This window comes from Podarcis erhardii (assembly GCF_964252035.2).
Source record: "Podarcis erhardii genome assembly, chromosome: 7".
Taxonomy (NCBI): Eukaryota; Metazoa; Chordata; class Lepidosauria; order Squamata; family Lacertidae; genus Podarcis; species Podarcis erhardii.
In genome coordinates, this window is record NC_138511.1 from 7,116,591 (window position 1) to 7,139,771 (window position 23,181).

The window sequence follows — 23,181 nt, forward strand, 5'->3', positions numbered from 1 at the left end:
AAGAATTGATGCTTTTGAATTATGGTGCTGGAGGAGACTCTTGAGAGTCCCATGGACTGCAAGAAGATCAAACCTCTCCATTCTGAAGGAAATCACCCCTGAGTGCTCACTGGAAGGACAGATCGTGAAGCTGAGGCTCCAAGACTTTGGCCACCTCATGAGAAGAGAAGACTCCCAGGAAAAGACCCTGATGTTGGGAAAGATGGAGGGCACAAGGAGAAGGGGATGACAGAGGATGAGATGGTTGGACAGTGTTCTCGAAGCTACCAGCATGAGTTTGACCAAGCTGCGGGAGGCAGTGGAAGACAGGAGTGCCTGGCGTGCTCTGGTCCAGGGGGTCATGAAGAGTCGGACACGACTAAACAACTAAACAACAACAACAACAAAACATATTATCCAGAAACATATCCTAATTTCCCCCCCATTTTTCCTCCCCCCACCCCCCGGCTTCCCTCAGTTCCAGTCGTTCCATTTCTCTAAGAAAGCTGTTTTCTGCATGTTAAACAGTTGTATAGATCCTCAAACTCTTTAGCTGATTATCATCAATAAAAAGGGGAGGGGAGACACCTTGATTATGAAGGAGGTTTTCCCAGGGTGAGGCTCATTCATTGCCTCCTTTATTCTCTTATAAAAACAAGGGAGCCCACCTGGTGCCAGAACTGAGTTCCAGCTGGGGGGGGGGGCGGGCTGGCTAGTAGCCACGAACAGACCTCTCCTCCATTTATTTGTCTAATCCCCTTTTAAACTAAAGCCATTCAGGTTGGTGGCCATGCCTGCCTCCCTCCCACAGTTTAACAATGCCATTCAGGAGCTCACCAAGTTAGTGGCTAAATATCTCTATTTGGTTTTTTGTCATCAAAATACACTGCAGACGTCTGATCTCCCTGGAGACCTAGAGATGTGATGATAGACTGCTCTGCCTCCTTTCTTTTAGCAAATGTTTTGTGCCACTGAGGAAGTGGTAATTCTGTATTGATTTGTTTTGGATGTTTGTATGTGATGCCAATAAAAGGTTTGATGATGTGGGACGTGGGTGGCGCTTTGGGTTAAACCACAGAGCCTAGGACTTGCTGATCAGAAGGTCGGCGGTTCGAATCCCTGTGACAGGGTGAGCTCCCATGCTCGATCCCTGCTCCTAGCAGTTCGAAAGCACGTCAAAGTGCAAGTAGATAAATAGGTACCACTCTGCCGGGAAGGTAAACGGTGTTTCCGTGCACTGCTCTGGTTCGCAAGAAGCGGCTTAGTCATACTGGCCACGTGACCTGGAAGCTGTACGCCGGCTCCCTCAGCCAGTAAAGCAAGATGAGCACCGCAACCCCAGAGTCGGCCACAACTGGACCTAATGGTCAGGGGTCTCTTTACCTTTACCTATGTGATGTCAATAAAAGGTTTGATGATGTTGATGAACAATGCCGTTAAGAAGGACTTTCTTGCACCAAAGCTGAGGGTCAGTGCTGCTTTTCTCCTCCATGTGTGGAATCGGGGGGGGGGGGCTGTCTTTTTTTTTCTAACCAAGCCTGTTTTCCTTAGTTTGCAAAATTCGCCCTGCTGCAAAATTCGTTCTCAGTCATTATACCAGCCTTCTCAGAAGGCGGGCTTTGGGTGTAATCTGCTCCCAGGCTTTTAAAGGAGCGAAGGAGCATGAGCCTGGTTTCAAAACAAAAACAACACCCAACCCCACGCCACCCCCCGACATTTCTTGGGTGCTCCTTTTGGGCCTCAGTGGCGCCTGCTTGAAATTGGGGAAGCGGGAAGAACTTCACAGACACCGAATCTGGAAAGCTGAACAAGATTCAGCCCCAGTGAGCTCAAGGGCGACACCCAGTGGCTCAAGTGAAATTTGCACCCATCGCAGCTGACTGTGTGTATCTGACATAAACATTATCTATTGTATTATCATGGGCATAGTCAGGGGGTGCAGGGGGGACAGCTGCCCCCCCAGTCAGGTAAATAAATAATAAGCACTTAACCTCGCACATAACTTGCTTCTGCACCCCCTAACATAAAGCCTGCCCCCCACCCCATAAGAAAATAATTATCAAGCAAATGGGAAGCAAATATGCTTACTCAAAAACCATTAGAGAAATGAGTTTGGATCTGGAAAAATGTTCGTAATGAACCCCTTGGTTGGATTTTTATGTACAGTGGTACCTCGGGATGCGAACGGGATCCGTTCCGGAGCCCCGTTTGCATCCTGAAGTGAACGCAACCCACGTACGTGCGTCTGTGCGTGCACGGGTCGTGTTTTGCTGCTTCCGCGCATGCGCGTGACATCATTTTGACCGTCTGCGCATGCGCAAGCGGCAAAACCCGGAAGTAACATGCTCTGTTACTTCTGGGTCGCTGCGGAGCACAACCCGAAAATACTTAACTTGAAGCACATTTATCCCGAGGTACGACTGTACTTTTAAATAAGATTATGGCTCTGCGCAGAGATGCAAAAGAAGAGGGCTGGGTCTGAAAACTTGTGGGTGGGTGTGGTGCGTGATGTGAGGCCCTGTGATCCACTTGTTGCTTATGTGGTGCAGAAATTAAGCCTGGGTGCCTTCACTGGAAATTTTCTGTGCATCTTGGTTTCATGAATAAGTGCCTTAACTCTTCCCTTAATGAAATGTGGAGTTTTAAAAATCCTAGATAGAAAACTTACATCTCAGGATTGAAGCCTGGGCTGGAACACCACTTCTCCCAGACCAACTAGCTTTCTGTGTGCTGGGGGGGGGAATTAATACAGATGATGAGGATGAAAGACCAGCAGGGCCGTCTTTGGCATATGTGGCGCTGGGGTCCAAATATCCGCTCAGCATCCCCAAATTACCACGGATAGTGGGGGGGGGGCAAAGCTGCGCACTGCCAGCCACTCTCCCCCATGCCGCTGCGGGAGAGCAATCCCCACAGATGCTTGGGAGGGAAGCTGTGCGCCCGCCAGCCATATAGTTAGCGGGTGTCACGGTCTGGTTCACGGGTGATCAAATTCCCGGCTGGGGACGTCTGGACTGGGGGCAAGATGGTGGGGTGGCAGCAGGAATGGGAGTCCAGAAGCCAGGAGTCAGGAAGCCAAGAGTCAGAGGGTCAGAGAGCCAAGGGTCAAGAAGCCAAGGGTCCGAGGGTCAGGAAGCAAGGAGTCATGAAGTTAAGGGTCCGAGGGTCAAGAAGCAAGGAGTCACAAAGTCAGGGTTTGAGGATCAAGAAGCAAGGAGTCACAAAGTCAGGGTTTGAGGATCAAGAAGCCAGGAGTCAGGAAGCCAAGCGTCAGAGGGTCAGAGAGCCAAGGGTCAAGAAGCCAAGGGTCCGAGGGTCAGGAAGCAAGGAGTCACGAAGTCAGGGGTCCGAGGATCAAGAAGCAAGGAGTCACGAAGTCAGGGGTCCAAGGATTAAGAAGCAAGGAGTCACGAAGTCAGGGTTTGAGGATCAAGAAGCAAGGAGTCATGAAGTCAGGGGTCCGAGGATCAAGAAGCAAGGAGTCACGAAGTCAGGGGTCCAAGGATTAAGAAGCAAGGAGTCACAAAGTCAGGGTTTGAGGATCAAGAAGCAAGGAGTCATGAAGTCAGGGGTCCAAGGATCAAGAAGCAAGGAGTCACGAAGTCAGGGGTCCAAGGATTAAGAAGCAAGGAGTCACGAAGTCAGGGTTGGAGGATCAAGAAGCAAGGAGTCACAAAGTCAGGGTTTGAGGATCAAGAAGCAAGGAGTCACAAAGTCAGGGGTCCAAGGATTAAGAAGCAAGGAGTCACAAAGTCAGGGTTTGAGGATCAAGAAGCAAGGAGTCACGAAGTCAGGGTTTGAGAATCAAGAAGCAAGGAGTCACGAAGTCAGGGTTTGAGGATCAAGAAGCAAGGAGTCATGAAGTCAGGGGTCCAAGGATCAAGAAGCAAGGAGTCACAAAGTCAGGGTTTGAGGATCAAGAAGCAAGGAGTCATGAAGTCAGGGGTCCAAGGATCAAGAAGCAAGGAGTCACGAAGTCAGGGGTCCAAGGATTAAGAAGCAAGGAGTCACGAAGTCAGGGTTTGAGGATCAAGAAGCAAGGAGTCACAAAGTCAGGGTTTGAGGATCAAGAAGCAAGGAGTCACGAAGTCAGGGGTCCAAGGATTAAGAAGCAAGGAGTCACGAAGTCAGGGTTTGAGGATCAAGAAGCAAGGAGTCATGAAGTCAGGGGTCCGAGGATCAAGAAGCAAGGAGTCACGAAGTCAGGGGTCCAAGGATTAAGAAGCAAGGAGTCACGAAGTCAGGGTTTGAGGATCAAGAAGCAAGGAGTCATGAAGTCAGGGGTCCAAGGATCAAGAAGCAAGGAGTCACGAAGTCAGGGGTCCAAGGATTAAGAAGCAAGGAGTCACGAAGTCAGGGTTTGAGGATCAAGAAGCAAGGAGTCACAAAGTCAGGGTTTGAGGATCAAGAAGCAAGGAGTCACGAAGTCAGGGGTCCAAGGATTAAGAAGCAAGGAGTCACAAAGTCAGGGTTTGAGGATCAAGAAGCAAGGAGTCACGAAGTCAGGGTTTGAGGACCAAGAAGCAAGGAGTCACGAAGTCAGGGTTTGAGGATCAAGAAGCAAGGAGTCATGAAGTCAGGGGTCCAAGGATCAAGAAGCAAGGAGTCGCAAAGTCAGGGTTTGAGGATCAAGAAGCAAGGAGTCATGAAGTCAAGGGTCCAAGGATCAAGAAGCAAGGAGTCAAACGCTGCGAGGCAGGGAACGTGTTGCTGTGGCAAAGAGCCGAAGGGAAAATGCTGACCTTATATCCCTTCCCGGCTCTTGCCAGCAGGTGCTGTGAGTTACCAGTCGGCCTCACCTATGGGGCAAGAGCATTGCCTCTTCAGAACAAACTTAGGAAGTCCCCAGTCCTGCAGAGTCCTATTGGTCTCAGGGCCGTCTCTTGCATGCACACCTGACAGCGGGGGCGCAGCTTCCATCCTAAGCCAGTGTGGTGTAGTGGTTAAGAGCAGTAGTCTCGTAATCTGGTGAACCGGGTTCACTTCCCCGCTCCTCCCCGTGCAGCTGCTGGGTGACCTTGGGCTAGTCATACTTCTCTGAAGTCTCTCAGCCCCACTCACCTCACAGAGTGTTTGTTGTGGGGGAGGAAGGGAAAGGAGAATGTGAGCCGCTTTGAGACTCCTGAAGGGGAGTGAAAGGCGGGATATCAAATCCAAACTCCTCTTCTTCTTCTAAGCCTCTGCAGGGATTGCTCTCCCGCGAAGACTTGGGAGGAAGCTGCATGCCAGCCAGCCATATGGTTGACAGGGAGCAGCTGGCGGGTGTGCAGGAGGGAAAGGGGAGGCTGCCGGCAAAGCTGAGCAGCTCTCCCACTCGCTGGGGCGCCCCTGAGAGGCCGGCGCCCTGGCGCAATACACCACTAAGCCCTATGGGGAAGACGGCTCCAAAGACCAGTGACTTGTTCCCCATTTCCCATTTCAAGTCACTGGTCTTTGCCAGTATATGATGAATTAAAGAAAATGTTTAAGAATACTTTTGTTAAAAAAAACCAGAAGCCTTTTTAATTGGGTATAGTGGGTGAAGGGACGATTAAAGACTGTTTATGTATGCAACGACTGCGGCAAGAATTCTTTTAGCCAAAAAATGGAAACAAGAAGAAGTACTAATGAAAGAAGAGTGGCAGATGAAGATGATGGACTTTGCAGAACTGGCAAAGCTGACAGGAAAAATCTGAAACTAGCACGACCAAGTATTCCAAAAGGACTGGAGTAAATTTATACGATATCTGAAAGATCATTGTAAGCAATTAACATCACTAACAGGGTTGTCCGAAGACTTGTAATGAGAAATTTTCTATCTTTCTATATTTATTTGAACTTTGAGTCACTCTGTAATGAGAGCAATTAGAATTGGAAAACGTATAAATTGCAATGATATAAAGGTTAATTTTGAAAGCCATGAGGTGGGAGAGAAGGAAGTTGACGGGTGGTATAGTGGATAATGATGTGAATGTATAATATTAAATGGAAAACAAATAAAAATTTTGTGTGTGTGTATGAAAGACCAGTGACTTGTCTAAGGTTCCATCATAATTCTGTAGCTGAAGTTGGATTTGAAAAGTTTTGGACTTTCCGGTTTTTACCATATTTTTTGCTCTATAAGACTCACTTTTTCCCTCCTAAAAAGTAAGGGGAAATGTGTGTGCGTCTTGTGGAGCGAACACAGGCTGCGCAGCTATCCCAGAAGCCAGAACAGCAAGAGGGATTGCTGCTTTCACTGCGCAGCGATCCCTCTTGCTGTTCTGGCTTCTGAGATTCAGAATATTTTTTTTCTTGTTTTCCTCCTCCAAAAACTAGGTGCGTCTTGTGGTCTGGTGTGTCTTATAGAGCGAAAAATACGGTATTTCACAGTCTGGGTAGCAATATGGTCATAGCGCTTTGAATCATAGAATCATAGAATCGTAGAATCGTAGAATCGTAGAATCATAGAATCATAGAATCATAGAATCATAGAATCATAGAATCATAGAGTTGGAAGAGACCACAAGGGCCATCGAGTCCAACCCCAGAAGGTTCCAGGACCAATCCCTGGTGGCACCTCTAGGTAGTAGTGGTAGAAGCACTGAGAGCCAGCATAGCATAGATTCAAGGTACAAGAAAGGAGACTCTGACTAAACATTAGGAAGATCTTTCTGACGGTAAGAGCTGTTCAACTGTGGAACAGACTCCTTTGGAAAGGGGTGGGTTCTCCTTCCTCGGAGGTTTTTAAGCAGAGTTTGGATGTCCATCTGTCATGGATGCTTTAGTTAAGATCTGTGCATTCCAGGGGGTTGGGCTAGATGCCCCTCAGGGTCCCTTCCAACCCTACAATTCTATGATTCTATGGGGCTTTGGTGGGGGGGGGTTGTCTTTACATTGCTGCATACACTGCCATGGATTTTTAAATTACTTTATTTAAGTAATAAATTTTCTTTCTTTTTGACGGCCCCTGCAGGAACCAGTCCTCAAATGAAATTAGAGAGCAATTGTTGGGAGGTCATCAGGCCTTGACCTCCTGTGTCCTTCCCGACCCAACCTTGGGACTTGAAACAGGCCCTGACAGATGGCAAGGCGACGGGATGGCCATTGTCTTGGTGGGCAGGTCACAAGTCGTGTTGGCCTGGAGCAGATGTTGGTGCTGATCCTGGCTAGAAGAGGGAGATGCCGCCACACAAGTCAATGTCCAAAATGAGCAGATTGACGCCTGCGCAGCCCTTGCCTTCAACCAAGGGGCGGGGCCCTGAAAAGGAAAAGGAAGTTTCCCATTGCTGCTTTTTATTCACTTTTTATGGAGAGCCAAGCAGGAGTCTCGAAACAATCTCTCAGAAATGAAATAATCTGTACTTCCAAACATGCGTGATAATAATAATAATAATAATAATAATAATAATAATAATAATAATAATTTATTTATACCCGCCCATCTGGCTGAGTTTCCCCAGCCACTCTGGGCAGCTCGCAATCAAGTGTTAAAAACAATACAGCTTTAAATATTAAAAACTTCCCTAAACAGGGCTGCCTTCAGATGTCTTTTAAAGATAAGATAGCTGCTTATTTCCTTCACATCTAAAGGGCGGGTGCCACTACCAAGAAGGCCCTCTGTCTGGTTCCCTGTAACCTCGCTTCTCGCAATGAGGCCCTCGGTGCTGGATCTCAGTGTCCGGGCTGAACAATGGGGGTGGAGACGCTCCTTCAGGTATACAGGACCGAGGCCATTTAAACAGAGAGAGCCTGCTGGATCAGTTTGCATCTTGTTCTCACAGTGGCCAGCCAGATACAGTACATCAGTGGGAAACTCGCAAACGTGACCCGTGTAACATAACCAACATGCTCAAGTCTAATCAATGCATGAATGGGTTAATGTCATAGAGTAAGCTGGCCTGCCAGGCTTAGCTAGGAGGTCATTCCCCCTCACCTTGGGGATAGGAGGCTTATCAAGCTTTTGTTCTTTCACTTTCCCACCATTTCTTCCACCGTGTGAACCCTACTGGTAAGGAGTTCTGAACTGGTTGTTCCAAGCTCAGACCCTGTGGCTTCAGCAAGCCATCTTTGTGTTTCTATACAAATAATTTAGGAACATTCACCACATTGGAACCTAAATTTACTGCCTGTGTTTTCTAACTGCTATATGAAAAAGCACATGAACCTGACGTTTGAAGAGTCTGTAAGTAAACCTTTCTTAACTTACCAAATGTGTGGTCTCTTTCTGTGCTAGGGAAGTGGGGAACTTTGGAAGCAACTTAGAAGAGGGTATTTTAAAGGTCTAACAGGCTATATTTCAGCACTTTACTTTGCTACATATTTTGCGATTTTAACTCTCTGCAGGATTTCTCTCACCAAAGAATACTTGTCACAAATCTGCATCTTGGCATCCAGGGAAGTCTCCTTTTTCTACCTATACAGTGGTACCTCGGGTTAAGAGCTTAATTCGTTCCGGAGGTCCGTTCTTAACCTGAAACTGTTCTTAACCTGAGGTACCACTTTAGCTAATGAGGCCTCCCGCTGCCACTGCGCAATTTCTGTTCTCATTCTGAAGCAAAGTTCTTAACCTGATGTACTATTTCTGGGTTAGTGGAGTCTGTAACCTGAAGCATCTGTAACCTGAAGCATCTGTAACCTGAGATACCACTGTAATTTATTTTTTAAAACACCAAAACCAAATGCAGGAGCAACTCTACTCTCCTGTGGTTTCCTGCACAGGCAGATTTTGGTCTTTAAGATTTCAGCAGTGCCCTGTGCAAGACAAAAATTCACACACACACCACACACCTCGCCTTCTGTTCTGCTCAATTCACTACGTCATAATTGCAGTGCCCTGTGGCACCCCCTAGGTTCAGCCCCCAGTGCAAGGGAACCAGTCGCACTGCCCTAAATGTGCCTCTGTTTCCAGCAAGTGGGATTCAGAACGATTGCCACCACCAACCATGGAAGCAGAGCGTAATCACTGTGATAAGTAGCTACTGATAACCCCCTTGTCCATCATCCCTGTAATGCTGTTCTGATGGGACAGAGTAACCCAGCACACTCTAGATCAGGCTTCCTCAACCTCAGCCCTCCAGATGTTTCGAGGCTACAATTCCCATCATCCCTGACCACTGGTCCTGCTAGTTAGGGATATTAGAAGAAATTATTCATAAAGACCAGGCGGGTTTCCTTCCTGGCAGACAGATGAAAGATAATATAAGGAATATAATTAGTTTGACAGCCAGGAATGAGAAACAAGCTGCATTAATAATTGTGGATGCAGAAAAGGCCTTTGATAACATTTCTTGGGACTTTATGTTAAAAAAATTAGAATATATGGAAGTGGGGAAAGAATTTTTTAATGGAATAAAAGCGATATATACTGAACAAAGAGTGAAGCTTATTGTAAACAACATGACTACAGAAGAATTAAAAATATCAAAAGGTACGAGACAAGGATGCCCTCTCTCACCATTGTTATTCATAATGGTTCTGGAAATTTTCTTAAATTCAATAAGGAGAAATGAAGCAATAAAAGGTGTGTCAGTAGGCCGAAATGAGTATAAAGTAAAAGCCTTTGCTGATGATCTGGTAATAACAGTGGAAGAACCGCTGGAAAGTGCAAAAGTAGTTTTGGAAGAAGTTGAACAATTTGGTCAAGTGGCAGGGTTTATATTAAATAAGAAAAAACCAAAATACTTACCAAAAATATGGAACAAGGTATGATAGAAACAATGCAACAACAAATAGGGATAGAAGTGGTGAAAAAAGTTAAATATTTGGGAATCTGGTTAACCCTCAAGAATATTGATTTGTTTCAGAATAACTATGAGCCAGTGTGGAAGGGAATAAAGAAAGATCTAGAGGTGTGGGGTCGAATGAAGTTATCTTTTGGGGGGAGAATTTCAACGATTAAGATGAGTGTGCTGCCAAAGATGTTTTTGTTTCAGACAATTCCAATAATCAAGGGGACAGTGATCTTTAAAGAATGGCAAAGAGCAATTTCAAGATATATCTGGCAGGGTAAGAAGCCAAGAATTCAGTTTAAGTTATTAACAGATGCGAAAGAAAGAGGAGGCTTTGCCCTGCCAGACTTGAAATTATATTATGAAGCTTCATGTCTCTGTTGGTTGAAGGAATGGATAAAGTTAAAAAATACTGATTTGTTAGATTTAGAAGGTTTTGATAACAGATTTGGCTGGCATGCATATTTATGGTGTGAGAAGAAAAAAATCCATAAAGGTTTCGAAAACCACATCTTCAGAAGATCTCTCATAGAAATATGGGAGAGGTATAAGAGTTTATTAGAACCAAGAATTCCCCACTGGTTATCTCTGTTAGAAGTTATGAGTCTTAAGAAAGTCAATATGAGGGGGAACTGGATTACATATAAAGAATTGATAATAAAAGAAGGAGGAAAATGGAAAATGAAACCTTATGAAGAAGTGAAGGAGCATGTATATGATTGGTTGCAAAAAAAATAATCGCAAGACGAAAAAACTCGCGGAACGAATTAATTTCGTCTTGTATGTGATAAATTTAGGTTGGATATTATAAATGTATGTTGGAAAATTAATAAAAAATATGTATTTAAAAAAAACATCTGGAGGACCGAGGTTGAGGAAGCCTGCCCTAGGTTTTTATGGGGGCTCCTTCACAACATGCTGCCTGCCGTCAGTGCAATGGGATTGATGTTTCCTTTGCCAATTTAGTCCCATTGCATGCCGTCTTTTAATCTGATTTTAAGCTGTATTTCAGGCAGTTGCTGGATTTTAATGTATTATATACTTTGATGTTAGCTGCCCTGAGACCAGTTTGGCTGGGGAGGGCAGGATATAAATAAAATTTATTATTATTATTATTATTACAGTCATACCTCATGTTGCGTCCGCTTCAGGTTGTGTTTTTTTGGGTTGCAGACTGCCGAAACCCGGAAGTACCAGAAAGGGTTACTTCCGGGTTTCGGCAGTTGCACATGCGCAGAAGCACTGAATCGCAGCCCGTGCGTGCGCAGACACGGGTTGCAAACGCTGAGGGTTGAGAACGTCCATCCCGCGTGGATCACGTTCGCAACCTGACCATCCACTGTATGATGATGATGATGAGGAGGAGGATTTATTACGTGTGGGAAAAGGCAGACTTGTCGTCAGCTCATTTAGGGCTTCCGCCCTTCCCTCCCTCACACTCAGCTGCCTGTCGCTGCCCAGGCTGAATGACATAGTTAAACCGTAGAACTCCCTTCCACAGCTGGCCACCAACCTAGGAGGCTTTAAAAGAGGGTGAGACCAATGGAGTTACCAAGAAGCGGACACGGAGCAATGGTTCCAAACTACAAGAAAGAAGATTCCACCTAAACATTAGGAAGAACTTCCTGACAGTAAGAGCTGTTTGACAGTGGAATTTGCTGCCAAGGAGTGTGATGGAGTCTCCTTCTTTGGAGGTCTTTAAGCAGAGGCTTGACAACCATATGTCAGGAGTGCTCTGATGGTGTTTCCTGCTTGGCAGGGGGTTGGACTCGATGGCCCTTGTGGTCTCTTCCAACTCTATGATTCTATGTAACGTAAAGATCTCCTCAACGCATCACTACAGAAGCCGTTAAAACGTGTGATCATCCCTTAAAAACGTTATGAAATTCTGGCCCAACTCACTTTGGAACTCGGTAGCCCAGTAAGTAGTCATGCCTCCACAAATGGCTTGGGCGGGGGCACCATAGTCAGCGATGTTTGTGACCACCTTGCGAGAAATCCCGTAGCTTCTGTGAAGGGTGTTCAAGGGATGCCCCTGGGAACAAAAACAAAAGGACAGATCCATTCATGCCTAGGTCCAGGGGTGCCAACTTGAATGAAGTATGGGGGGCAGGTAAGTACACACACACACACACACACACACACACACACGAATGAGAGCATCTGTTTGTGTGTATTCCACAGCACTTAGCTTTGCTTTCAGATCAGTAGTTTTAATTCTAGAAAGCCTGAGAATGGTTAAGAGATGGTACAGTTTCTGAATAAACAGACAGAAATTTATTGATTGTTAACATAATAGACAGATAATTTAAGGATCTTTACAATTCTACAATATGCAGAGAATAACAGGTGTTGAAAAATCAGAGAGAGAAGCTGAGGGAAGTCTTGGGGGGAAGGGAGGGTTTTTCTTGGGGAGGGGAAAAATGGGGGGAGGAGAATGAAGATGATATGTTTTGATAATTTGTTATGTTGAAATTCTTAATAAAAATTATTTTTTTAAAAAGAGAGAGATGGTACAGTTTCTATCTTTCTGTTTGCCAGTGGCCACTCTGGGCTCACAGGGGAAAGCTGGGATTAAAAAATTGGTACCTCTCGAACATTCGTATTGTTCTATGCAATGAAATGAAATAATTAAAATTGAGGGAAGACAATGTTACGACCCCCACCCCCACCCCAATAATAATACTATTATTATTATGGGATTGTAAATGGAACCTCCCAAACCTGCCGCAGTGTGTGTATGTTTATTTTTAATTCAGTTGTATTTTCCTCCTCTCTCTCTCTCTCATTCTCTTTCTTCTTGTCTGTTATTGAAGTATGTGCTCTTTTTAAAATTAATAAATTGGTAAATAAAAGTTTAGATAAGTTTTTATAAACGTTTTCTCTTTCACTGCAGGTTTTTAAGCAGAGATTGGCCGGCCGCCTGTCTGATATTTTTCTCTGGTTCCTGCATTGCAAGGTGATCCTTTGGGGATCCCTCACAACTCTACAAATCTGTGATTCTATTATTCCTCCCACTGATTTCTGTCCCGCAGATTCCTTCATTGGAGGGGGCGGGGCACCATTTGGATTGCCCCACATATTTGGGGGGCCAGCCCCAGTTTTGTATCTCCACCTTGACCTACCTCGTGCATCATGCTCTCGAGATTTGAGATACTTGGGAAGCTTTGCCGATTCATCCTGGACATGACACATAGCCTCCTGAAAGGCATGTGATAGATGACAACCCCCTGGGAGACACAACGGCAAATATATGTTACGCGAGACATGGCCCGGGAAAGTTCAAAATCAAAGAATAAAATGAGGACTCAGTACAGTACTGAAAACCCACAACCCCATAAGAGAGAGCCAGTGCCAGCCCCACAAGCACCAGTGCGAGCCCAATTTGAGAAGAGCGTTTACCATGGCCCGTTTCCATTCTATACCCACGGCCTTCCTGCAGGGGATTTACTCTAAGACCCCTATTACTCAGCGTCTATGTCCATGCACGATGAATGAAGTTGAGGACTTCATACATTTCTTTTTCTACTGCCCTATTTATGAGCTAATAAGAACTAAGCTCCTCCTCCTGATCCCGTCCACCATCACATCTAAGGAAGACTGTTTGAAATCGCTTCTTGTGGACGCAAATCCCCAAGTTTCACGTGGGGTGGCAATCTTTATAGTGCAGGCCTTGAAACTCAGGGCTACTTTGACTGGGTAGTGTGTCCTAGACCTGGACCTGTTTTAACTCTTTATTACCTTTTTAACCTAATGTGCCGAGCCTATTTTGGGGCCATTATATGCTTTATATACATCCGCATTCTAGATTCCCGGCGCCGGCCACTAAATCTTTACATTATTGTCTTAGGGTAATTTAAATGTCATAACCCCAGTAATATGGCTTTGAATTTTGTTTGGTTGCTTGTCTCTAGCATTTTTTGTTTTATCCTGCTATGGCTGTATGCTAATGCAATAAAGGTTTGATTGATTGATAATAATAATAATAATAATAATAATAATAATAATAATAATAATAATAATTATTTATATCCCGCCCTCCCCAGCTGAAGCCGGACTCAGAGTGGCTAACAACAGTAAAAGTAACACAGTTTACATAAAATCAATCAATTAATTAAAATGCATTCTAAAATCAATTCAAAATCAAATTAATGGCAACCATTGGGGTAGAGTTCTGTGCGGATTACCAAAGGAGGGGGTCAGACCGTGCCTTGGCCAAAGGCCTGATGGAACAGCTTTGTCTTGCAAGCCCTGCGGAAAGATGTCAAATCCTACAGGGCCCTAGTCTCTTGTGACAGAGTGTTCCACCAAGTCGGGGCCACAGCCGAAAAAGCCCTGGCTCTGGTTGAGGCCAGGCTAACCTCTCTGTGGCCTGAGACCTCCAAGGTGTTTTTGTTTGAAGACTGTAAGGTCCTCCATGGGACATACCAGGAGAGGCGGTCCCATAGGTATGAGGGTCCTAGGCCATAGAGGGCTTTAAAGGTCAAACAAGCCCCTTAAACCTGGTCCTGTACTCCACCAGGAGCCAGTGCAGCTGGTATAGCACCGGGTGAATGTGATCCCACGGCAAGGACCCCACAAGGAGTCTCGCCGCCGTATTCTGCACCCGCTGGAGTTTCTGGGTCACTCTCAAGGGCAGCCCCATGTAGAGTGAGTTACAATAATCAAGCCTGGAGGTGACCATCGCGTGGATCACAGTGGCTAGGTCAGGGTTAGAGTGTTGGCCCAGGACCTGCAAGAGTCCAGGGTTTGAATCCCTACTTGGCCATGAAGTTCCCTGGGTAACCTTGGGCCAGTGATTGCCTCTCAGCCTAACCTACCACACAGGGTTGTTGGGGGGGATTAAATGAGAAGGGGGAAAACCTTCGATTCCTTGGAGAAAAAGGTGGGATATGAACGCAATGAAATAAAATAAGATAATAATAAAATAAGTGGTAGACACCGGTTTAGGCGGGGTGTATAACATAGCTTCTGACTGCACCCCTCCCCAGTGGGAGAACCATCTTTTCCTTCATCTGCGGCAGCAAAATACATCCCTTTCAGGAGAGTTTAACAGGTTTGCCTAGCTGCTGCGGCGAGAACCCACCCCAGGGAGTATTCAGCACAGAGTGAACAGTTTTGCGGCTGAAAGGCTTGCTTTGAAACTCACGCTGTTGTAGTCCACAATGGCGTTGGTGGAATGCCTCCCAGAGTAAATGTTGAAGGCAGCGACGTTGGTGTTGTGGTTGATGTTGACTGTTTGGTACACGGTTCCTCCATCGTTTCCCTTGTTTATGAGCTGGATAGCCTAGAGACAGAGATCCACCATCAGACTCCTACAAGGCACTTTGGGGAGACCGGCAAACAAAATCATGTGGTCCAGCCAGGAGGGACTGTGGCTGCCGTGGAAAGCAAGCAGGTCTGATTCACAGGGCACAAATGAACGCTTACTGTCAGGCCATTGGGCCATGTAGCCTGGGAGCAGCTCTACTAGGCTGAAGGAAGCCCTGTTTAATATTTGAAGCTTTTAATATTTGATGTATTATGGTATTTTAATATTTTGTTGGAAGCCGCCCGGGGTGGCTGGGGTAGCCCAGCCAGATGAGTGGGGTATAAAGAATAAATTATTATTATTATTATTATTATTATTATTATTATTATTATTATTATTTTCTGCTTAACTGGAGATGGCCAGGGACTGAACTTCGGACAGCCTTTCCTAGACTGGTGCCTCACCCTGTGAAATATACTCAGACTGCATTCTGAATCCTATTGTTCTAGGACCAATCAGACTGCTGCATTTTGGATCCTATTCAACTCAGGACATAGCAGCCTGCCACCCAGATATTTTGGACAACAATTCCCATCACCTGAGCCAGCATGACTGTAGGATGCTGCAGTGAATCAGAGATGCAGTGAATCAGAGATGCATCCCTGGGGGAAAATATTCTTCGGTCAGGGAGTTGTAACAGAAGAGCCCTGGTCACCTGATCTTTGACATCATTTCAGGCATCCTTACAGATTCCTGGAAGTAAGTGGATCATTTATCGCCAGCTGGTAAATTCAAGAGGACATAGCCCAGGTAAAACCTGGGATGTTCCTAGGGGACCAGATTTATCGGACCATACCAGCCCCCTACCTTGCAGAAATCCACTATGTAGAATACCGCAGACTTCTTACAGCGGCTAGATTAAATGTCCTTGACTCTGCGATATTGTGGGGAAGGTACAGGGGAGTACCATACGCCAGAGAACCTGTCATTGTGCTATCGGTGTGGTTGAGTCCACCGAACACATTCTCTTGACTTGCCCTTCTTATGCAGAGCTTAGACAAAACTTTATAGACCCACTCCTATGTCAACTTAGCTTCCTACCTGGAGAAAACCAGGTTTTACACTTGCTGAATAATGTCACCAGAGATATACCTTTCTTGGTGGCCAAATTTCTTTTTTTTTAGCCTTTAAGCGTCGCAAGACCATAATTGACTGTATTGACATGGGGCTATCTGTTTAGCCCTTTTTTAAGTGTTGGCTAAGCTCTAAAATCTTCCTGGATGTTTTTAACTGTGTATTGACAAATGTATTTGTATTTTTTCTGACTGACGGTCGAATAAAAGGTTGATGATGATGCTGGTAAATTCACCGCTGATCTGAGATCCGACCTCATCCCAGGGACTTCTTAACTCATACGATAGGTTTTGACCAACTGATCTGTCTCAGGCAAGTCTTGCAAATGGAGTCACATGGCTTCTGGACAAGACTGAGTCCCATTCCTGAAGACTGGGAAAGGTTGTGGAGGAAAGGGATCAAGTTCACTGCATGTACCGTGTTAAAGGAAAATGTCATGAAAATGATGTATAGATGGTACTTAACTCCTGTAAAATTAGCAAAGATTTACCATAAGAGTGATAATTTATGTTGGAAATGTAAAGAAAAAGAAGGTACTTTTTATCATATGTGGTGGACCTGTCCCAAGGTGAAAGACTTCTGGGAGAAGATTTATAATGAACTGAAAAAAGTGTTGAAATATACATTTATTAAGAAACCAGAGGCCTTTCTTCTTGGAATAATAGGTCTGGAATTGCCCAAGAAAGATATTAGATTGTTTTTGTATGTCACAACTGCTGCTAGAATTTTGCTGGCTAAAAACTGGAAAATACAAGAAGTGCCAACAGTGGAAGAATGGCAGATGAAGATGATGGATTTTTGGGAGCTAGCCGACCTAACTGTAAGAGTCCATGACCAGAAGGAGTAGGAGCACCAGGAGGAATGGAAGAAATTTAAAGACGATTTAGTTAAATATGCTAAGATAATCTAAATAGAAATACTGTACTTGCAAATACCAGATTGGCCTAGGATTTAAATATGTGATGTTACAGAATAATATGTTTAAAGATAAAATGAAAAGAAAGAAAGATGTTAATTGACTGAGTAAATTTTATGTGAAAATAGTTTTGGAAAACTGTTACAATGATATACATAGAAACTCAGCCAGGGGGATTCGAGGAAGTCATCCAACAATGTTAACAAAAGTGGAAATATTACAGTTAAGATTTATGTTTGTTTGTTTGTTTGTCTGTTTATGTTTGTTATAAATTTGGAAAATTAATAAAAAAAAATTGGGGGAAAAAAGCTGAGTCCCATTTCTCCCCCTTTTTTACTTAAGTTTGTTGTGACATTTGGTCTATCATCTATCTATCTATCTATCTATCTATCTATCTATCTATCTATCTATATCTATCTATCTATCTATCTATCTATCTATCTATCTATCATCTCTATCATCTATCTATCATCTATCTATCTATCTATCTATCTATCTATCTATCTATCTATCTATCTATCTATTTATTTCATAAAATGTGTAGCACCGCTTGATCGTAAAAATGCGCAAACACACATAAAACCTCAAGAGAGGTTTACCGAAAACGATAAAGCAACAAAATTATCCCTAAGATAAATTGGGAGCAAGAATTTAAGACATTCAAGCATTTAAAATAACAATTGACTAAAAACAGATTAAAAGAAGCCACTTGTGCATGCAGAGGTTAGCAGCAGGAGAGGTTTCGGGGCAGGAAGGCAGAAATGGGAGCAAAGTTGGCTACTTACATTGCTCGCAATCGCTGAGTGAATAAGCAGCCCCAGGAGGCTGGCAAGAAGAATCTGCAGAGCGGAAGGAAAATAAGAAGGTCAAATTTTAAATTTCCAAGTACACATTTCCTTTGTCTGTGAAAGACCAGCTTGAATAGAACACTGATGTTTATGTTGTAAACCACCCTGTGATCTTGGCATGAAGGATGGTATATTAATATCAATAATAATAATAATAATAATAATAATAATAATAATAATAATAATAAATGTGTTGAACATTGGACTTTCATTTTAAAAAAGTATTTTGTTTAAAATTAATTCAAGGATTTTTGTGCAGTGTGGTGAGATTTTATACAATATGCTAAGGATAATAATTCCACTTGATTTCAGAAGTAAATAGAAACGTTTGGCTATCGCAAAAATATAAGAGGTTATCGTCCTGTTTGTGGATAGGACTGTCTTCCACTGTCTTTTTACTTGAACTTTGTATTCCTGATGACGATGGCATAATACCAGTTTATTAATATCACCAGAATGCCTACAGTGAAAAATATTAATATTTATAATCAAAAATCAAAAATCAAAATTACATCTATTTCTTGGTACTGTAAAAGGGCCATTCTTGTTTTTTTAAAATAGTATTTATTCAAATTTTAAAGATTACAAAGAGAAAAAATAAAAAATAAAAAAGACAGAAAAAATACAAACAATTGAAAAGAAACAGATCAAACCTTTACATAACTTTCTTTCCTTTGCTTATTTCCTTGACCTCCTCACACCTCCCTTTTTTGTATTCTAGTTCAATTAGATATTTCAGCAAATCCTTTCCAGCTTTGTTTTTATCCTAATAATTTATCTTAATATACTGTAATTCTCGTCTTTCACCAATTAAAAAATCAATTTTAACCTAATCCTTTATATCATTTCTGCTAAAACCACATTACTTCATTCCAACAACCTTCTAACATTCCTTAATTTTGCAATGTTTCTGTAGATAAACTTTAAATTTTTTCCAATCTTCTTCCACCAACTCTTCACCTTGGTCTCGGATTCTGCCAGTCATTTCCGCCAGTTCCATATAGTCCATCACTTTCATCTGCCATTCTTCCCGGGTGGGTTAAAAGGGCCATTCTTGCATTACCTATTGCTTATACAAGTTATGCTGGTTGAATATGTATTTTGCTACTTCTAAAACTAATAAAAAATATTTGAAAAACTAAAACCTTACTACTACTACTAATATTTGCAAATGAATCTATGGCAAGGGGTGTTCTGTGTCTCCATTGCTCCTCTTATTTCATGAAACAATGTAAAAGGCCAGCTGATTCAGATCAAATCCAGAATATCTTTGGTTTTTTTTTTAGAAAAAATATCCAGAATGAGACCAGCAACCAAAATCTGGTTCCATAGCGTAATGTTTTTCAAGCCTGCGTATCCTCCAACGAAAATAGGGACGTCCTAAGGAAAAGCGGGACATTCCAGGGTCAAATCAGATACCAGGACGGCTTCTGTAAATCTGGGACTGTCCCTGGCGAATCGGACACTTGAAGGATCTGGGTCTGCAGGGATTCCTAAAAATGAAGGCTGCCTTGGACCAGACTATCAGCATTTCCTGGACAAAATGCACTTTTGCTGTTGCCTTGTAGTGGAAATGATCAGGGATTTGGTTATTTGAGGAGACCCAAAAAGTGATGTTTTGAATTATGGTGCTGGTTTTGAATTATGGTGCTGGAGGAGACTCTTGAGAGTCCCATGGACTGCAAGAAGATCAAACCTCTCCATTCTTAAGGAAATCAGCCCTGAGTGCTCACTGGGAGGACAGATCCTGAAGCTGAGGCTCAAATACTTTGGCCACCTCATGAGAAGAGAAGACTCCCTGGAGAAGACCCTGATGTTGGGAAAGATGGAGGGCACAAGGAGAAGGGGACGACAGAGGACGAGATGCTGGGACAGTGTTCTCAAAGCTACCAGCATGAGTCTGACCAAAGTGTGGGAGGCAGTGGAAGACAGGAGTGCCTGGCGTGCTCTGGTCCAGGGGGTCACGAAGAGACGGACACGACTAAATGACTAAACAACAACAACAACAAGGAAAAGCAGGACATTCCAGGGTCAAATCAGATACCAGGTCGGCTTCTGTAAATCTGGGACTGTCCCTGGCAAATCGCGACATTTGGAGGGTCTGAGTCTGCAGGGATTCCTAAAAATGAAGGCTGTCTTGGGCCAGCCATTCAGCATTTCCCAGACAAAATGCACTTTTGCTGTTGCCTTGTAGTGGAAATGATCAGGGATTCGGTTTATTTGAGGAGACCCAAGAAGTGATGACCTTCGCAGGTATCAAAAGACATTTTAAAAACCCAGCTGGTGAATAGGGGCAGTTGGAGCCCACAAGTCTTAGGGTTCCACCTCCTTGAAAAAACCTAGAACCCCTACGAACTACACCTGCTTCCATCACACACCGGTGAGCAACTGAGTCTTCAGCTAATTTGGCCTGATCTCTGAGCACCTGGGGACAACTTTGTCCCTAGTGAGAGCAAAGCCCAAGAGATGGACATCTGTACTTCACCGTTGAGATTGAAATCGAGGAAGGTACTCACAAGCATCTTCATGGTTGTGGCTCCAAACTGGAATCCAGGCCAAGATGGGTAAGGAGCAAGGAATCGCCAGACCTTATATAGCTAGCTGTGAGAATTATGGTATGCAAATACACATCACTCTAATCAAACATTTATTTTTCTCATTTGGGTTTTATGGGAAGCTCGAGAGAAAGCTAAATATTTTCTGTTACATATTTACATACGAGGCTGAGTATCCTCTCTAAGTAAAGTGCCCTCCGGCAGGGTGACTGATGACCGTTTCTTTGCAGTGATTTCTTCACTCTTTTCTCTTGATTCCGACCAGTGTAAATGTAAGATTGGAAAAAGGAGGAGCTGAGGGTCCCGAAATTGACTGATCCTTCCATTCTTATGCTTGACGCAACCCAACAGCTGCCTCACTCTGCCACCCAGCCTGTGGGGTCCTCATAGACCGTGCAGGTGTGTGGAGACATCCCAGGACCTTCTCGAACTCTTGTGTGGTTCATTGAGACACTTAGAAACAAGCCCTCTTTGTTTGCAGAGATATAAGGAAAAATACACAAGCAGTATTTATTATTATTAATAAGAAAATTTTATTTATACCCCACCCCACCCTCCCCGGCCAGAGCCAGGCTCAGGGCAGGTAACATCAATAAAATTACAATAAAACATAATAGGGGGGGAAACCAGTTTATTAAAATATGGGTTAAAATACAATTTAAAATGCAGCCTCATTTTAATGTTGTTGTTTAGTCATATCCGACTCTTCGTGACCCCATGGACCAGAGCACGCCAGGCACTCCTGTCTTCCACTGCCTCCCGCAGTTTGGTCAAACTCATGTTCGTAGCTTCGAGAACACTATCCAACCATCTCGTCCTCTGTCGTCCCCTTCTCCTTGTGCCCTCCATCTTTCCCAACATCAGGGTCTTTTCCAGGGAGTCTTCTCTTCTCCTGAGGTGGCCAAATACTGGAGCCTCAGCTTCACGATCTGTCCTTCCAGTGAGCCCTCAGGGCTGATTTCCTTCAGAATGGATAGGTTTGATCTTCTTGCAGTCCATGGGACTCTCAAGAGTCTCCTCCAGCACCATAATTCAAAAGCATCAATTCTTCGGCAATCAGCCTTCTTTATGGTCCAGCTCTCACTTCCATACATCACTACTGGGAAAACCATACCTTTAACTATATGGACCTTTGTTGGCAAGGTCTCATTTTAATAGTAGCCCATAAATCAAAACCATAAGGGGAGGGAAACATAAGGGTCAGAATGAGTCCAAACCAAAGGCCAGGCAGAACAGCTCTGTCTTGCAGGCCCTGCAGGAAAATGTCAAGTCCCGTAGGGCCCTGGTCTCTTGTAACAGAGCGTTCCACCAAGTCGGGGCCAGTACTGAAAAGGCCCTGGCCCTAGTTGAGACCAATCTAACCACCTTGCAGCTTGGGACCTCCAAAGTGTTATTTGTGGACCTTAAGGTCCTTTGCGAGGCATACCAGGGCATGCAGTCAGTTCCTCTACAGTACTAGGAAACTCGGGGCAAACTGAATGTGATGGTCCTCCAATATTACTAGCTAGCTCCTTGCACTGCCAAATATTTAAAAATACTGAGTAGCTGAGGGGTCCTTTTCTATAGGACATTTCTGGGTTAGAATTCAAATAAGCCTCAGCCCAACCTTTAACTTGCAAAATTAAGGTTGGGTCACATCACATGGCTGTTGAAAGCCAATCCTAGACATTTTCATGTATTGTAAACTGCCTGGATGCAGCGGAAATCAGGGAGATTTTTTTCAGCAATAACTCCTCAAACCCCTAAACCTGTAATTCAGCAACCAGGAACCATTCTCACAAAAAATAACACCCAGTTTAGAAAGAGCACAAAGAACTCTTCCCCTGTGTTGCTAGGAAGAGACCCTGATGCGCAGTCACAGAAACAATGAAACTCCCGCTTTCTCTTAAAACAAAAACAAAAAAACTTTATTGTCATTGCTAAGAATCCCAAAGTGTGGTATTACATCATACCATTTGACTGGGAATTTGCCCTTAGTGAAGGTGCAAGGAGACAGAGGCACCTCCAACCTCTTCTGATTTTCTGAGATTGAAAGCATTTGGTATTTACTGGGTAATCATCCATGGGATATAATCCCAAACTTCAAACAATGAATGCTTGTTGTTTGCTAAACAGAGTTTACTCAGAGATGAGAGAAAAGTCCCAACGTGTTTGTCTTCAAGGTGTGGGCCACAGATGATCTCTTAGGAGTGAGGCAAATATTTGACCCAAGTGTTAGAAGCAGTCCTTCTCTTGGGTCACCAGGGCACCACCATTCAAAGCCTTCTTATCCTATTTTAACCAACGGCAGCTTCCCTCCCCCAAAGAATCATGGGAACTGCTGTCTCTTAAGGGGGCTGGAAATCGTAACTCCGTGAGGAGTGAACTACAATTCCCAGGACTCTCTGTGGGAAAGCTGTAACAGTTAAAATGATATAAATTGTTTAAACATGCTTTAGGTGTATGGCCTTGGCTTTGTTGGTGTTGGGGACGTGGGTGGCGCTGTGGTCTAAACCACTGAGCCTCTTGGACTTGCTGATCAGAAGGTCAGTGGTTCGAATCCCCACGACAGGGTGAGCTCCTGTTGCTCTGTCCTAGCTCCTGCCAACCTAGCAGTTCGAAAGCACACCAGTGCAAGTAGATAAACAGGTACCACTGCAGCGGGAAGGTAAACGGCATTTCTGTGCACTCTGGCTTCCGTCATGGTGCCCCATTGTACCAGAAGCAGTTAAGTCATGATGGCCACATGACCTGGAAAGCTGTCTGTGGACAAATGCCGGCTCCCTCGGCCTGAAAGTGAGATGAGCGCCACAACCTCAGAGTCTCCTTG

General features: G+C 44.1%; 1 protein-coding gene across 1 annotated transcript; it reads right to left on the reverse strand.

Moving 5' to 3' along the window:
* Positions 1-6,852: 6,852 nt before the first annotated feature.
* On the reverse strand, positions 6,853-20,369 carry LOC309345480 (gastrokine-1-like). The gene is made up of 6 exons (XM_081868570.1): positions 20,334-20,369; positions 17,755-17,808; positions 14,818-14,955; positions 12,794-12,898; positions 11,571-11,703; positions 6,853-7,198 (listed from the first exon to the last, which is right to left on the reverse strand). Exons 1-6 carry the CDS (start codon positions 20,343-20,345, stop codon positions 7,107-7,109), a joined length of 534 nt encoding a protein of 177 aa, XP_081724696.1. The 5' UTR covers positions 20,346-20,369; the 3' UTR covers positions 6,853-7,106.
* Between the last annotated feature and the right edge of the window lie 2,812 nt (positions 20,370-23,181).

What these genes read in the sequence shown, in the direction of transcription:
- LOC309345480 (XM_081868570.1), bottom strand. An exon ending in CCATTGTGGACTACAACAGC is followed by an intron (nt 12,899 to 14,817) that starts GTGAGTTTCAAA and finishes TGTGTCTCCCAG; the next exon opens with GGGGTTGTCATCTATCACAT. An exon ending in CTGGGCTACCGAGTTCCAAA is followed by an intron (nt 7,199 to 11,570) that starts GTGAGTTGGGCC and finishes TTTCCTTTTCAG; the next exon opens with GGCCCCGCCCCTTGGTTGAA.